At 43.1% G+C, this 16,885-nt stretch overlaps 1 protein-coding gene across 7 annotated transcripts in view; it reads right to left on the bottom strand.

Moving 5' to 3' along the window:
- Positions 1-425: 425 nt before the first annotated feature.
- plekhg3 (pleckstrin homology and RhoGEF domain containing G3) overlaps positions 426-16,885 on the bottom strand; it is a 123,860-nt gene continuing 107,400 nt past the window's right edge. For 3 of the 7 annotated variants that reach the window (XM_031836904.1, XM_031836899.1, XM_031836901.1), the window contains 4 exons: positions 16,004-16,381; positions 14,633-14,746; positions 5,915-7,601; positions 426-4,765 (listed from right to left, as the gene is read on the bottom strand). In XM_031836904.1, coding sequence (XP_031692764.1) covers positions 3,813-4,765; positions 5,915-7,601; positions 14,633-14,746; positions 16,004-16,381 — 3,132 coding nt within the window. In that variant the 3' untranslated portion in view covers positions 426-3,812. The remainder of the gene's footprint in view (positions 4,766-5,914; positions 7,602-14,632; positions 14,747-16,003; positions 16,382-16,885) is intronic. The other 4 variants (XM_031836900.1, XM_031836902.1, XM_031836903.1 and 1 more) reach the window with 4 other exon arrangements.

The raw sequence follows: 16,885 nt of genomic DNA, 5'->3' as shown, positions 1-16,885 counted from the left end.
TGCAGACATTTTTGTACTCCTCCACCATTGTAAAAAGATTCTACATTCCTACATTTTCACAAGTATATTCCATTAGACACCTTAATGCATACTTTTGAAATATATTATGTGAGATAAACATTCAAATACTAAATATATTAAAACATTTTCCTTAAAGTTGAATTTTTAGAGAGTACTAATGTTACGGTCCCCACTCTACAACAAATAAATAAATGTAACATTGCCCTTTTAATTGAAACACAAGAATACATTCCTGTTGAGGGCTGCTCATTCTGAGGAGTACCAATATGGCAGCAGGTGGCTTCAAAGCCTCTCACTGGGCAATACATAGCATCAGTAATCCCGGTATTATATAGATCATTGGTTGGCAGTCAGGTCGGTAATTATTATATTTCTCTGTGACAAAGTCTATTCAATACACATCCTTTTTAAACATGACAGATTTATTTACATATCATAATCATAAAGCACTACTTGTTTAGAACCGAATGCAGTCTTGACACTAGCATCAGTTTCTCAGAAATGACATTGTTGTTTGCTACGAGTGGAAAATCTTACACCTGAAAATCTCACATCTGAAAATCTCACATAAGGAACAGAATAGACAATGCAACATAATAAAATAATGATAGAGGCTCCACTTCTGCTGGATTTTCTGTTCTATAATAGCTAGAAACACATTATAGAGAATAGCTAAGGCTTATGTGAAACGCATATATACGACACTCGTAATGATCTTCCCACATTCACCGTCGAGTTAATTGGTGTTCAACGCTACCACGAACAACAACTGCATCTGTCCCATTGTCAATGCACACTCTCCCTCCTCTCTACCCATTCTGAAAGGGTTTCCAATCACTTCGCTGACAAGTAGGAGAGCCATTTAGCAGAGACTGTAGTGCATTTCAAATCTACCTTCAGTGGTCCTGTGTGGATCAGTTGGTAGAGCATGGCGCTTGCAGGGTTGTGGGTTCGATTCCCGGGGCCACCCATATGTCAAATGTATGCACGGATGACATTAAGTAAAATTGGCATATATGCTAAATGGCATATATTATTATATAAAAAGTATGTCTGTTTAGAAACCATTGAACCATAACCACCTCATAGCAGTCTCTTATTACCACAAACAGCAGCTTTCCTAATTCAGGTAATGTCTGTTGTCGTCATGACATGTAGTGGTCATATCCTTTTTATGGACCGAATCATTCTAAACGTCATGATTCTTTTCTAAGGAGTACAGTGAGCCGGTCCTAATATGGACACTATAACAGGCTGACTACACCGCTTGCGCAAGCGTTGCAAAATTAATTAATTATTGTGCGAGCGCCAACGAGCGTTCGCACTAAAAATAGAAAGGGCTAAAATAGAAGTCAGTTCTATTTGTGACGTAGATCGCATTGCAAGTCCTGCCTCTCCCATCTCCTCATTGGTTTATAGAAGCAGGTACCCACCCACGTGCCGTCTCCTTATTGGTTATACCCACGTTGGTGACTGAAAGACGAACAAGGTCAGTGGCGGTAATGTACATAATTTATGAAAGTTGCCAATCGCAATATAGGGCCAAGAGAAAAGGACTAGGAGGAGAGATGACTAGAAACGATTCGGTTGACCGTTTGTGTGGATTAATTGTCGGAGGACCTTGTGCATTTCAGGAAAAATAACTCAATGTTAATATCCCAGGACAAATTAGCTATCAACAGCAAGCTAGCTAAATAGGACAAATTAACTAGCAAGTGAAAGCTAGCTAGCTAGCTAGCTAAATTGCCATAAATGTTTAATGCTTTTCAACCTGTCCCCAAATAAATGTAATTGGTTCAGAGTTTGTTTTGATATTTTAACCTGCGTGTCACGATCGCGTTTGATGTGGGGGTACAAAATAATTTTGTGTGCACGATGGCGCACGCAGACTGTTTGGGTTCCGTGTTAAGGAGATTCGACTGAATCTTTCTTGTCCAGCCATGCAGCACCAATTCTAATGTGTAAACCGTAAAGGAGATTCAACTAAACCTTATTTTTTCAGCCATACAGCCCAAATTCTTTAAAAGAAACAGAAAGACATGCTCTCCCTGACTCGAACGCACGCATGCGCACACAATAAACATTTTTTTCTGGACAAGTGAGCCGTATGTTTTAATATGGAATGTATACCGTCTCTAGGCAACACAAACATTTCTGTACAACCGTCAAGATACAAGACAACATACACACATATATATACATACATATATATACACACACACATATATATATATATATACACATATACATACATACACACACACATATATACATATATATATATATATATATATATATATACATACATACATACATACATACATATATACACACATACATACACACACTCACAAATATATAAAGACAAGACATGTTCATAAATTGACGTTGGCTTAATAAATAAGAGGTAAATGTAGATAGTGAAGAAAAGGAATGACCCTCGGAGTAGTGAGCAGTGACAGTAACACTTTTTAGCAGTAGAAGACCTGGACCCTTTTGACTAGGGTCCCCTGGATCTATACGTGTACACTAGTTCTCACTCTTTCAAGTTTTACGTCGACTCATTTCAATGACCTGTTGCTGAGAATGAAGTTCCTTTGGGCAGCCGAAGCAGAGAACACATACAAAGTGCACATCATTAGCCAATTAACTGAACAATGATTATATATATATATATATATAATCAAGGTAAGAAGTTGACTAACTAGAAAAGAGCAACACTTCATACAGGGTCTTTGATTCTCAATCCATTTGACAATTCAATGATTATATAAAATTACAAGACAATCCTTGAGCTATCACCACTTCAGGTGGGATTTACAAAGTGGTCACAGGGCAATTAATTAACCATTATATCCCAGTATGGCCATGACTCTCTCATGTGTATTTTAGTGGTCAGGCCATGTGCAGTGAAAGTTAAGTCTAGTGCAGGGTGAAAGTTCAAGGAAAGATGGTAAAAACAGCAAATTATGCATTGCTCTCAAGTTTCAGACTCATTCCCTTAATTTTCTGGTCAGCATTTCCCCCGAAAACTATTGTCGTCAGACAATATCATATATTTCTGTGCTTTCCAGTAAACAGTAGTGCTGCTATGATGTTGAGGGGCTCTCATTTCATGTCAGAGACACAGTAGCCACTGGGCACAAACTGGTTGAATCAATGTTGTTTCCATGTCATTTCAACAAAACAATTCAATTTGAAGACATTGAATCAACATGGTCATTGACGTAAAGGAATTTGTCTTTTTTTCACCCAACTTTGTACCTAAATCCAAATGATGGTGAAAATGTTTGTTGGTTTTACTTTGAATTTACGTTAGTTGACAAGTCAATCAAATGTAAATTAAAACTAGACGTTGAAGTGACATCTGTGCCCAGTGGGTAGCCACCCTAGAAAGAACTAAATACATTTCACTCCCTCCAAATAATTGCTATCTTCAATTGTGCAATACAATTGCCTTATGACGGAACACAAGCTGTACAAAAGGTGCTTTAGACCGACATCATTTCAGGATCAAGAGAGGGTTCTCTTGAGTATTGTACATAGATATTTAAACATTTCTATGCAACATTTGAGACAAAACAACTACATTTTCCCTGGGCTGTCACAATAACCGCTTCTATGTACACAGAAAGTTTGACAGCAAAGCTTAAACCATTAAATTGCAGTACAAGACTGACCAACACGCACACCGAATCCTAACTTGAGATCAGCATACCTAACTTAAACCCCTTAGTTGATGAAAAATATGAACAGAATAAAAGGTTACTTAAAAAGTTTACTGGTGCTATTCACCTCAAGTTAAGGAATTTTTGTCTCAAGTTTTTCACCACGTTCTGTTGACTAGCATCTGTCTTTTTGACCAAGTTCATGGCAGTTTTCTGGGCATCTTCAAGCTTTTCATTTGAGGGTGGACCCTTGTCAAGCTCCTTGCCCCTCCCACTTAAGGGTACTGACTCTGCCTTAGCCCCGCCCTCCTCCCTTTGCCTATACTCATCTGACTCCTGATAGGCCCGGCAGCGGTCGATTACAGCCATGATGGAGATTTTCTCTCTAGTGGTCGGTGAACGGATCTGGACATAGCTATCATCTATGTCCTCTACCACCTCTACTCTCCTTGCCCTGAGTACCATCTCCAGTGGTTCTGCAGAGCTGGATTCTGTCTCAGGCTCCGGAACCTTCTCCACAACAACGACCCTGTGGTCATTGGGCATGGTGGCCTGTGCCGAGATGTAGTAACTGTCATTAGAGACCTCATCCTGGAGGTTCTGTAGCTCACTCAGATGCAGCCCACTCAGTCTCTGGTCCAATGACCCGGCCCTGTGGAGCCTAGCCAACCCCTCTCCAGGGCCAGGGTCCCTGCTGAGGTGGGGTCTGTAGGCCGGAGCCTCGACCGTACCAGAAGCAGTGACTAAGCTGGAGCAGAAGCTTGAGCGCCTTTTGGGGCCGCTGTCCATCCTCTCAGGAACTGAACGGCTTCGGTTAACTGGCGGCAGCTGGGACTGATCTTTGTCCGAGCTGGCATACTTGCAGCGAAGTGTCCGCACGTCAGGCCAGTTAAAAGCCTCGGTAGGCGTAGGATTGAGTGGGCTCTTGGCGGACATGCGGCCGGGTGAAAGGACTCGGGGACTGCCCAAAGAGCTAGGCATGTGAGCAGGGTTGGGAGATATGGCTATAGGACTCAACTCCTGGAGATTGCTCACACGATCAAACGAGAGCAGGGGCAGCGTCAAGTTGGGTTTACCTGTAAAACACACCACATAAACAAGACTTAACAGGAAGTATCTGAGCGTCAGAGTATCAGAATAAGTTGAAAGTTCTGTTTTTATTTTGGGCATTCTCGTGTGGTATACTGGAATGCTCCGAAGGGACACTGCGGTCTATATTGCTTAGTAGTAGTTTTGGTATCTTCAGGTATGTTTACATGCACACAATATTCACGATTATTGTGAATACTCTGAGTAAAACAATATTCTCAGTAATGACAAATCTACAATGCACTACAAAAACATCACATTCGCGTTCTGTCAGCATAGTTTTTTGACTGCTACTCAGGCAGCATATTACGAAGGCAGCGCAATACATTTCTTCCAGTTTCCAGAAGCTCAGCGACTTGTGTCGGTTTCAGGAAAATAGAGTCAAAATGCGTGCTTTAAGTGCTGCTGTACTGCTCACGCTGCCAATGTAGTAGGCTGCATTGACAACAGTGGGAGCTTATCGTGAGCTCCGTCTCATGTCCGTCACGACCGCTAATATACCCACGACAACGACATACCAATGACACAATTTAGCAAACAAGCTAAATTGGCTGGAGAATACTAATTAGCATTGCTAAAACCAGCTACTCATCATCCTACCTTGACTCACCCAATGCCTTCTCTTCTGGAGTAAGTTGCTTTCCTGTGCGCTTGTTTGCCGAAAAGTATTCAGAGAAAGAGTAATACTCCGATTAAGGCGATTACTTGTCCTAATAATCTTATAATAATGTGGAAAATAGCTCGATAGTCAACCTATTTTACTCAGAGTATGCTTACTCTAATTAAGACCTTACTCAGAGTATTGCCATAGTCGAAGTAATACTGGTTTAGTGTGCATGTAAACTACATAGGCCGCATAAATAAAAACTGTATGATTTGCTAAGCAATCTATTAGTAAACCTTTCCATCAAATCTTCCCCCCCAATGTGGGCAGCCCTATCAGTCACTTGAAACCGATATTTGCCAGGCTAATAGGAGAGCACCTCCTAGTGAGGCTAAAACTAATTCAAACCCTACTTGGTAAAAAGAATAACACAGCACTTCTTGAGGAACAACACTTAGGGACAAACAAAGCTCTTCCCTACCTGAGTGCACATCATTTAGAAAAACACAACACTCTTCCATATCTTCCGTACCTGAGCTCTCTGGCTTCTCCTCGATCACACAGGGCAGATTCTTCTTTCCAAACAGGACATCTCGCTGTCTAGGAGCTGGTGTGGTGCACTTGATACGCTGGCTGTACTGCCGGGCCAACTGGAAAACTTTGTTCTTAGCCATCTCTGCATCGTCTGGCGACTGAGGCTCCTTACTGGCCTCCTCCCCTTCCTCAGCCCTCAACTGGATGACCCTGGGCATAGGAGCTCTGGAAAGCCTACCCTCGTCAACCCTGGATCTGCGGGGATCCCTCACACTCGCTGTACGGCCAAGCCCCAACACCTTGCTCTTAATGGGCGAAGGGCTCATGGATTCTTCAGTGATGGTGCTCAGGTCAGCTTCCTCCAGTATCATAAAGGAATCGTCAGGCTCCGATTCAGAGTTCTTCTTTGGAGTCTGGCTCCTTCTGCTCAGGCTTGGACCAGCGACTCTAGAGGTCTTGTGTTGAGCCTCGGTGTCTTTCACAGGGCCTCTGGCCTCTCCCTGGGATCTGCTCCCCTTTTTCTCCATGTCCTGCCAAACCTTGATCATCTCAGATGAAGGTCGGAACTCATCGTCCTGGATGTGCCTCTCCTGAAAACCCAGAGACCGGTCCTTTCTCTCTGCCTCTGAACCCACCACCTCAGGCTTCTTACTTCTTTCCAACTCCAGTGAGTCAAATGATGCACCGGAGGTCATGCAGTCCCAGACACCTGGAGCCTTGGATGAATCAGCAGGTTCTGAAGTGGAAGGGTGGGGTGCAGAGGAAGTGGCCAAGGCTGATGTATCACTTTTCTCTGCGCCAGGGCTCTCGTCCGAACTGTTGAACCAGCTGACAGAGTTCTTGACAAGGCCAGTAGGGATGTAGGTCAGGCTCTCCCTGCGCCTGAGGCTGAAGTTGGCATCCTGGTGCTCGGCAGTCTCGTAGTAGCTTTTGATTTTGTCAATGAGCAACTGGTCCTGCTTGGATAGGGTAGAGTCTCTCCTCCTGTGGATCTCAAAGAGGCTGTCATCCCTCGGAGAAAGCATAGTCAGATCCGTTCCGCCAAAGTTGTCCTGGGTCGGTTCGAAGCAGGAGCTGTTCAGCCAGTGGGGGCGTTCATTGCCTTCGCCGCCAAGGCTGAGGGTGCTGCCAGTCCGGCTGGGAAGGCGTGGCGAGGGGCAGCCAAGGGAGCGGGCATCATCCGTGCTGCCTCGCCTGGCGCTGTTGGTGAAGTGCTCCGCGATGGCACTGGCTTGATTCAGTACGGAGGGAGGTAGAATGCTGCTGGGCCCGCTCTCCTGTGCTGCTGATACTTCCTCTTCCTCCTCTTCTTCGGAAGATTCTGCACTGCTCAATGTTTTTATGTCATCTGACTGAGATACTGATGACGCCCCGGTCTGTTCCTCCATTGCATCCTCCTTGTCACTCTGGGGCTCTGGTAATGCGATCCAGCGGGGAGTGGTGCAGACCTTGGGAGGAGTGGTGCAGACCTTGGGAGGAGTGGTGCAGACCTTGGGAGGAGTGGTGCAGACCTTGGGAGGAGTGGTGCAGACCTTGGGAGGAGTGGTGCAGACCTTGGGAGGAGTGGTGCAGACCTTGGGAGGAGTGGCAGAAGCCTTCTCTGGGTCCGAGGGGGCTGGCTTAAGCCTTTCAGTGGACTCCGAGGCAGAGGTCTTGGTCTGGAGCAGTGGCTTTTCCTGAGGAGCCTTGGAGAAAAAGTGTATTTCTGAGTAAGAGCACAAAAGCAACCTCCATCCTTAAATCTGCAATTTATAACTTTTTGGGGTGACCCTACCAAATTCACATAGAGATCAGAGTTATAGACCTGTCATTTTCATTGAAAGCAAGTGTAAGAAGGGGTAGAAGTGTTTATGTGCACCTGTGTCTATACTTTCCTTTCTTAAGTTTCGCTCTTGCGTCTTTTACTTTCGGATTTGTACAACAGATACAAAAAGATGAAAGTACTATATTTTTGGTTACTGAAAAAATATTTCACAGCGGTTTAGATGGTACAATAATTCTCTACACTATGCATTGCTTAGTTAGTCACAAACTGAAATTAGGCAAACTATTCCATTTATTGCCACCAGGAAATGGCAGAGGGATTTCTGCATATTTCACCTTTAACATTCATCAATTCTCTAAACAAGTGAAGTCTTTTTCAACATACACTGAAAACAAACAATGCAAAATGTGCATCTTTAAAAATGTGTCAGTACCTGGGTAGTTCCATGAAATTAGTGCTTGTGCAACTTTAATGGGGGTAGGGCTGGGTGATCTGGCCTAAAATTATATCTAGATTGTTTCAGATTTATGAGCGATTCACGATATACAGTCGTGGCCAAAAGTTTTGAGAATGACACAAATTAAGTGTCTTTAGATATTTTTGTCAGAAGTTACTATGGAATACTGAAGCATTTCATAAGTGTCAAAGGCTTTTATTGACAATTACAGGAAGTTGATGCAAAGAGTCAATATTTGCAGAGTTGACCCTTCTTTTTCAAGACCTCTGCAATCCGCCCTGGCATACTGTCAATTAACTTCTGGGCCACATCCTGACTGATGGCAGCCCATTCTTGCATAATCGATGCTTGGCGTTGTCAGAATTTGTGGGGTTTTGTTTGTCCACCCGCCTCTTGAGGATTGACCACAAGTTCAATAGGATTAAGGTCTGGGGAGTTTCCTGGCCATGGACCCAAAATATCGATGTTTTGTTCCCCAAGCCACTTCGTTATCACTTTTGCCTTATGGCAAGGTGCTCCATCATGCTGGAAAAGGCATTGTTCGTCACCAAACTGTTCCTGGATGGTTGGGAGAAGTTGCTCTCAGAGGATGTATTGGGTCTTTATTCATGGCTGTGTTCTTAGGCAAAATTGAGCCCACTCCCTTGGCTGAGAAGCAACCCCACACATGAATTGTCTTAGGACGCTTTACTGTTGGCATGACACAGGACTGATGGTAGCGCTCACCTTGTCTTCTCCGGACAAACTTTTTTCCGGGGGCCCCAAACAATCAGAAAAGGGATTCATCAGAGAAAACGACTTTCCCCAGTCCTCAGCAGTCCAATCCCTGTACCTTTTGCAGAATATCAGTCTGTCCCTGATGTTTTTCCTGGAGAGAAGTGGCTTCTTTGCTGTCCTTCTAGACACCAGTCCATCCTCCAAAAGTCTTCGCCTCACTGTGTGTGCAGATGAACTCACACCTGCCTGCTGCCATTCCTGAGCAAGCTCTGTACAGGTGGTGCCCCGATCCCGCAGCTGAATCAACTTTAGGAGACGGTCCAGGCGCAGGCGCTTGCTGTACTTTCTTGGGCGCACTGAAGCCTTCACAACAATTGAACCGCTCTCCTTGAAGTTCTTGATGATCTGATAAATGGTTGATTTAGGTGCCATCTTACTGGCAGCAATATCCTTGCCTGTGAAGCCCTTTTTGTGCAAAGCAATGATGATGGCACGTGTTTCCTTGCAGGTAAACATGATTGACAGAGGAAGAACAATGATGCCAAACACCACCCTCCTTTTGAAGCTTCCAGTCTGTTATTCGAACTCATATCAGCATGACAGAGTGATCTCCAGCCTTGTCCTCATCAACACTCACAGCTGTGTTAACCAGAGAATCACTGATGTCAGCTGGTCCTTTTGTGGCAGGGCTGAAATGTTTTTGGGGGGATTCAGTTCATTTGCATGGCAAAGAGGGACTTTGCAATTAATTGCAATTCATCTGATCATTCTCTTCATAACATTCTGGAGTATATGCAAATTGCCATCATGCAAACGGAGGAAAATGTATATTTGTGTCATTCTCAAAACTTTTGGCCACGACTGTACATCTACATTTTTTAAAATGTTTTCTTTAAATAATTGTTGTTGTACAATTACAGGTCAAATACAATGCATTAAACAGTCAGCCATAATGAAATTAATTCAGGGCTTGTGTAATTATACCTAGGCTAAATATAAGCCTTCCACAACCATAAGCCCCATTCGTTATTTTAGTATTTTATCAAAATAGTTTAACCTGATTTTTTAGCAATAAAATCACTGATCTGGCTTTCAAGTCTGTCTATGAAAATGCACTTTTTGTTACAAATTTTACTAGAACCATGCATAATGCACATTCACTAATAACTTCTTGTAGCAGGCATTAGGCTGTAGAAAACTAACAGAGGTCTCAACAATCTCTCAAGCCCAAGTTCTAGTGATTAGCCAGACCATATTTATATTAAAGTTTAGCAAACTTAAATCTATTTGCTAGCTAACAGAGTGGAACAGTTGAATTGTTATGAACACACCCTTATGTCCACTTGAGAACAAGTGGACATAAATGCGATACAGGCATTTGGAATATCACGCAAAAACATTTATTTCTGAGCATTCTTTCATGGGCAGTAGAGAAAATGTTTGCTGCAATTCTACACATTTTGCCTTAGGCAAATGTTGCAATTTTTTTTATATGATAACAGATGAGCAAATGGGCCCCACCCTGGTCAGTAATTCAACAATACTTACCAAAAAAACGTGACTTCTGATGCACAACAACATTTTGACTGTTGACTATTACTGTTAAATAAGTTCAGACAGCAACAAACCCCTCACCCCAATAAAAATACAAAATACATATAAATAGGCAAATCATGGTGAAAAAGCAGCTGTCCTACTCTTTTGGTCAATTTTATGGTGGAGAACTGAACCAGTCGAACATAACCCTTCATTTTGGTATATATAGTCGAAGTCGGAAGTTTACATACACCTTACCCGAATAGATTTAAACTCAGTTTTTCACAATTCCTGACATTTAATTCTAGTAAAAATTCCCTGTCTTAGGTCAGTCTATTTTAAGAATGTGAAATGTCTGAAAAGTATTAGAGAGAATGATTTATTTCAGTTTATATTTCTTTCATCACATTCCCAGTGGGTCAGAAGTTTACAAACACTCCATTAGTATTTGGTAGCATTGCCTTTAAATTGTTTAACTTGGGTCAAAAGTTTTGGGTAGCCTTCCACAAGCTTCCCACAATAAGTTGGGTGAATTTTGGCCCATTCCTCCTGACAGAGCTGGTGTAACTGAGTCAGGTTTTAAAGTATCCTTGCTCACACACACTTTTTCAGTTCTGCCCACAAATGTTCTATAGGATTGAGGTCAGGGCTTTGTGATGGCCACTCCAATACCTTGACTTTGTTGTCCTTAAGCCATTTTGCCATAACTTTGGAAGTATGCTTGGGGTCGTTCTCCATTTGGAAGACACATTTGCGAGCAAGCGTTAACTTCCTGACTGATGTCTTGAGATGTTGCTTCAATATATCCACGTACTTTTCTGCCTCATGATGCCATCTATTTTATGAAGTGCACCAGTCCCTCCTGCTGCAAAGCACCCCCACAGCATGATGCTGCCACCCCTGTGCTTCACGGTTGGGATGGTGTTCTTCGGCTCGCAAGCCTCCCCCTTTTTCCTCCAAACATAAAGGCCATTATGGCCAAACAGTTCAATGTATTTTTCATCAGACCAGAAGTTATTTCTCCAAAAAGTATGATCTTTGTCCCCATGTGCTGTTGCAAACCATAGTCTGGCTTTTTTTATGGTGGTTTTGGAGCAGTGGCTTCTTCCTTGCTGAGAGGCCTTTCAGGTTATGTCGATATAGGACTCGTTTTACTGTGGATATAGATACTTTTGTACCGGTTTCCTCCAGGATCTTCACACGGTCCTTTGCTGTTGTTCTGAGATTGATTTGCACTTTTTGCACCAAAGTACGTTCATCTCTAGGAGACCGAACGCATCTCCTTCCTGAGCGGTATGATGGATGCGTGGTCCCATGGCGTTTATACTTGCATACTATTGTTTGTACAGATGAACGTGGTTCCTTCAGTTATTTGGAAATTGCTCCTAAGGATGAACCAGACTTGTGGAGGTCTACAATTTTTTTTTCTGATGTCTTGGCTGATTTCTCTTGGTTTTCCCATGATGTCAAGCAAAGAGGCACTGAGTTTGAAGGTAGGCCTTGAAATACATCAATTTTCTGGAATTTTCCAAGCTGTTTAAAGGCACAGTCAACTTAGTGTTTGTAAACATCTGACCCACTAGAATTGGGATACAGTGAATTAAGTGAAATAATCTGTCAGGAAACAATTATTGGAAAAATTACTTGTCATGCACAAAAGTAGATGTCCTAACCAACTTGCCAAAACTATAGTTTGTTAACAAGAAATGTGGGGAGTGGTTCAAAAACGAGTTTTAATGACTCCAACCGAAGTGTACGTAAACTTCTGACTTCAACTGTACATATGGACAGAACCAAAACAAATGAAATGATTCTGTCTCTTCGCAGCTCAGTCTGCAGAGCTGGGATGGTTATACCCCCTATATATAACATTCTGTTCCTAGGCTGTCATTGAAAATGAGAATTTGTTCTTAACTGACTTGCCTAGTTAAATAAAGGTCAAATATATATATCTTAAAAATTATATTGGTTGCAAAAATAGAAAAACGAGTTTTAATGACTCCAACATAAGTGTATGCAAACTTCTGACTTCAACTGAATACAGGGCATTTGAAAAGTATTCAGACTGCTTGACTTTTTCCACATTTTGTTACATTCCAGCCTTATTCTAAAATGCATAAAATATTTTTTCCCCACCTCAATCTACACACAATACCCCATAATGACAAAGCAAAACTTGACAAAAAAACCCTGAAATATCACATTTAAGTAAGTATTCAGACACTTTACTCAGTACTTTGTTGAAGCACCTTGGCAGTGATTACAGCCTTGAGTATTCTTGTTAAACAAGCTTGGCACACCTGTATTTGGGGAGTTTCTCCAATTCTTCTCTGAGGATCCTCTCAACCTCTGTCAGGTTGTTCGGGAAGCGTCGCTGCGCAGCTATTTTCAGGTCTCTCCAGAGATGTTCGATCGAGTTCAAGTCCAGGCACTGGCTGAGCCACTCAAGAACATTCAGAGACTTGTCCCAAAGCCACTCCTGCATTGTCTTGGCTGTGTGCTTAGGATCGTTGTCCTGTTGGAAGGTGAACCTTCGCTCCAGTCTGAGCGCTCTGGAGCAGGTTTTCATCAAGGATCTCTGAACTTTGCTCCGTTCATATTTCCATCGATCCTGACTAGTCATCCAGTCTCTACCGCAGAAAAAAATAACCACAGCATGATGCTGTCACTATCATGCTTCACCGTAGGGATGTTGCCAGGTTTCCTCCAGACATGCTTGGTTTCATCAGACCAGAGAACCTTGCTTTTAAGGTGCCTTTTAGTAAACTCCAAGCGGACTGTCAAGTGCCTTTTACTGAGGAGTGGCTTCCATCTGGCCACTACCATAAAGGCCTAATTGATGGAGTGCTGCAGAGATGGGAGAACCTTCCAGAAGGACAACCATCTCCACAGAGGAACTCTGGAGCTCTGTCAGAGTGACCATCGGGTTCTTGGTCACCTCCCTGACCAAGGCCCTTCTCCCCCTATTGCTCAGTTTGGCAGGGGGCAGCTCTAGGAAGAGTCTTGGTGGTTCCAAACTTCTTCCATTTAATAATGATGGAGGCTACTGTGTTCTTGGGAACCTTTTAAAGCTACAGAAATATTTTGGTACCCTTCCCCAGATCTGTGACTTGACACAGTCCTGTCTCGGAGCTCTACGGACAATTCCTTCGACCTCCTGGCTTGTTTTTTTGCTCTGACATGCACTGTCAACTGTGGGACCTTATATAGACAGGTGTGTGCCTTTCCAAATCATGTCCAATCAATTGAATTTACCACTGGTGTACTACAAGTTGTAGAAACATCAAGGATGATCAATGGAAACAGGATGCACATGAGCTCAATTTCATGTCTCATAACAAAGGGTCTGAATACTTATGTCAATAAGGTATTTCTGTTTTAAATGTGTCATTATGGGGTAGTGTGTAAACTGATGAGGAAAAATATGAATTTAATACATGTTTTAATAAGACTGATGTAATAAAATGTGGAATAAGTCAAGGGGTCTGAATACCTTCCGGTATATATTTAGTTGAGCTTGCATTGAATTGCCCCTACCTGCTGCACACAAAAAGCTTCCATTCCCCCTGTCGTCAAAAATAGATTGAAGGCTGATTTAAGATGAGGTTGTCAACCATGTTACTTTATTTGGCACTTAATAGGCATATAGTAATTTTTTATACTTAACCTCATGATTGGAAGGAATGCCTTTTTTTATTAGGTTGAAAATGTGTTCTTTATGACAATGTAAAAATTAAGTGACATTCTCCTCCCCCCCCCCCCCCAGCCAAGTTAGGCTACTCAAAAAGCACCTTATTGGTGGAGCGACCCACCTATAAACCTCACATGATCTACAGTTCCATTTTATCTACCAGATTGTGACGTTCTGATGTTCTGTTACTGTGACAGAATGAATCTGAAGCAGAAAGCTTGGTTGGACAGAGCTTCCAATCTGAGAGGCAAGGAGAAGTATTTTGGAAGAGACACATTGACCCAGACAGGCCACTTCCACGGCCATCATTTGATGGAATACATCAGTCAAGACAGATGGGCACAACGTGTCACTGAATAATGTCAGTGGCCCTGGCTGAAGCAGGGGAAGTGGTGAAGAGCAAACCCAGAAACTTGAGACAGATGAAAGTGGAAGGGACAGTGGATGAGCAATGTTTTCCCTCCATCCCCAGGATGATGTTTGATTTTTCACAGATTCCGACGGTACAGTGAGGAGGCACAAACACCAACCAGCTCTGGCACGTCTTTACCTTCTCCGCGATGGAGGTGCTTTGCTCCGTCTCCGACTGTAACACAGGACCAGATGAAATCCCATTCTCTTTGTAAGACCCATTCTCCTCAACTACATCGTCTCCCTCTTCATCCTTCAAGAAGAAAAACATCATTTTAGAACCAGGTTTAAAAATATTTAGAATTAGCTTCCTAACCTCAGCCAAGACAGGGCTAATACATCTTGATAAGCAATAATAAAACATTTGTCTTCAAGATTGTTTTCATAAAATGTTATAAATTGCCAATAAATCTGTTATTTTTGACCCTATAGTCTCATATTACTTTAACTACAACAGTGAAAGATGATACCGGTCTGTTCAAGATGTACATAGTAAGAATGGGACTCATTATTTGAGTCTGAAAATACAGACGGCTACGCATTTGCAAGGGGATTAGAGCCTGGTAAAGCCTGTGTTGTGAATCAGCAAACTTCATTATCAACAGCACACTATGCACACACGATTAGTTGATCAATCTCAGCAGACATGCAAATCAGTGTTGTGTTAACAGACGACGCTAATGTCAGACTGACACTCAAGTAGCAGCAGACGCTTATTTTAGTTTAGCATAAATAAACAGACAAATTAGAAAATACCGGGGGAGGGGGGGGGATGTTTTTATAGATGAGACATTTATAGATGAGCTGGTTTAAACAAGACACTATGCATGCAGAACTTCTTCAGGACTGGTCAGTAGTTTAGAGCACAAACAGAAAGTATGTACCTGTCCTGGGAGCAGTGTCAGAGTGAGACATTGGAGCCAAGGTGCTAAACTGAGAGATGAGGGCAGTTACCTACCCTTTTTCATTCCCTTTTTAATTGAGAGATTCACAAGAGGCAATGACAACGACATTGTAAATGGCAGCAAAACAACATTTTGTCAGTTAAATAGAAATTAATAAGGTTCCATTCGTCCCCTTGTTTTTGCAGCACCGACAGTCACTCACACAAGCACAAAGCACAGTCACTCACACAAGCACAAAGCACAGTCACTCACACAAGCACAAAGCACAGTCACTCACACAAGAACAGTCAATCAACATAAGCAGCATTAGAGGTACTCCGGGAGTATGACGATCATGCATCTAGTAGTCTAACGCAGTTGAATGTAGAAAGCATTGAGACAAAGAGCATCCATGCTTAGACGGAGCACCATACATGAAAGTCAGTCGCTGTTTGCAGGATACGAATAGCATTGACAAGGGGTTATCCAAGACATTAGTAGGTTATGGCTGACAAGACTCTGGGCTAGACTAGGGTGGACCAACGTGGCCAAGCAGGGGACTGGAGGGGGGTAGCTACAAAGCTTAGAAGAAGAAGGAAACCCGATGGTGGCAGCTAGAGCCTCACCGTTGTGACCCCCATGGAAAGCAAAGCCCTGGCTCTATAGTGCCAGCAGGAGATGGCGGCCAGCATGGAACTGGCAAAGTCCTCTACCTGGTCTTCCTCCATCAGAATATCATCCGAGTCACATTCCTCCCCCAGGGTCGCCCTGCCCTTGTGGGACGATGACCCTGTCCTCGGCTCCTCAATGTCACTGGGGCTTAGCCTCTCAAGTGAGCCCTTCCTAAGGCCCATATCCTCCTCCTCTTCTTCTTCTTCCTCTTCTTCCTCCACACTAGGCCTCTCAGCCTCGGACTCGCCTAGGCTCGAGCCCAGGGTGCTGATGCTAGCGGCTGCCTGAATGGAGCGCGGGTCGTCTGGTAGGGCCCCTTCGCTGTCTGCGTGCTGTAGCGTGAAGTCACACAGATCACACAATGCATTTTGTCTGACGAACCTCCTCAAGACCTATTCAGTAAAGCCTGTTGGGTATCTCCACACACTCAGCAAATACTCTGGATTGTGTGAAAACATGAGTCCTATTACAAAAATCGTCTCATACCCACATGTGGTGACATTATAGAGCTACAGTAAATCCCAGACAATAGGAACCATCCTGTTGCTCTAAGACGGCAGGGTAGCCTAGTGGTTAGAGCGTTGGACTAGTAACCGGAAGGTTGCAAGTTCAAACCCCCGAGCTGACAAGGTGTCGTTCTGCCCCTGAACAGGCAGTTAACTCACTGTTCCTAGGCCGTTCCTAGGCAGTCATTGAAAATAAGAATTTGTTCTTAACTGACTTGCCTAGTTAAATAAAGGTAAAAAAAGACCCCTAAAGTGCCTGGGAATAAGACAATGATTGCCAATTGACAAGACATGCATTTCACATCGAGTTCAGAGTTCCCCCCCACCTTT

Source organism: Oncorhynchus kisutch, linkage group LG12 (genome assembly GCF_002021735.2).
Source record: "Oncorhynchus kisutch isolate 150728-3 linkage group LG12, Okis_V2, whole genome shotgun sequence".
NCBI classification, from domain to species: domain Eukaryota; kingdom Metazoa; phylum Chordata; class Actinopteri; order Salmoniformes; family Salmonidae; genus Oncorhynchus; species Oncorhynchus kisutch.
The sequence above is the reverse complement of the archived record's forward strand: the minus strand, read 5'-3'. Positions and strand labels throughout refer to the sequence as shown.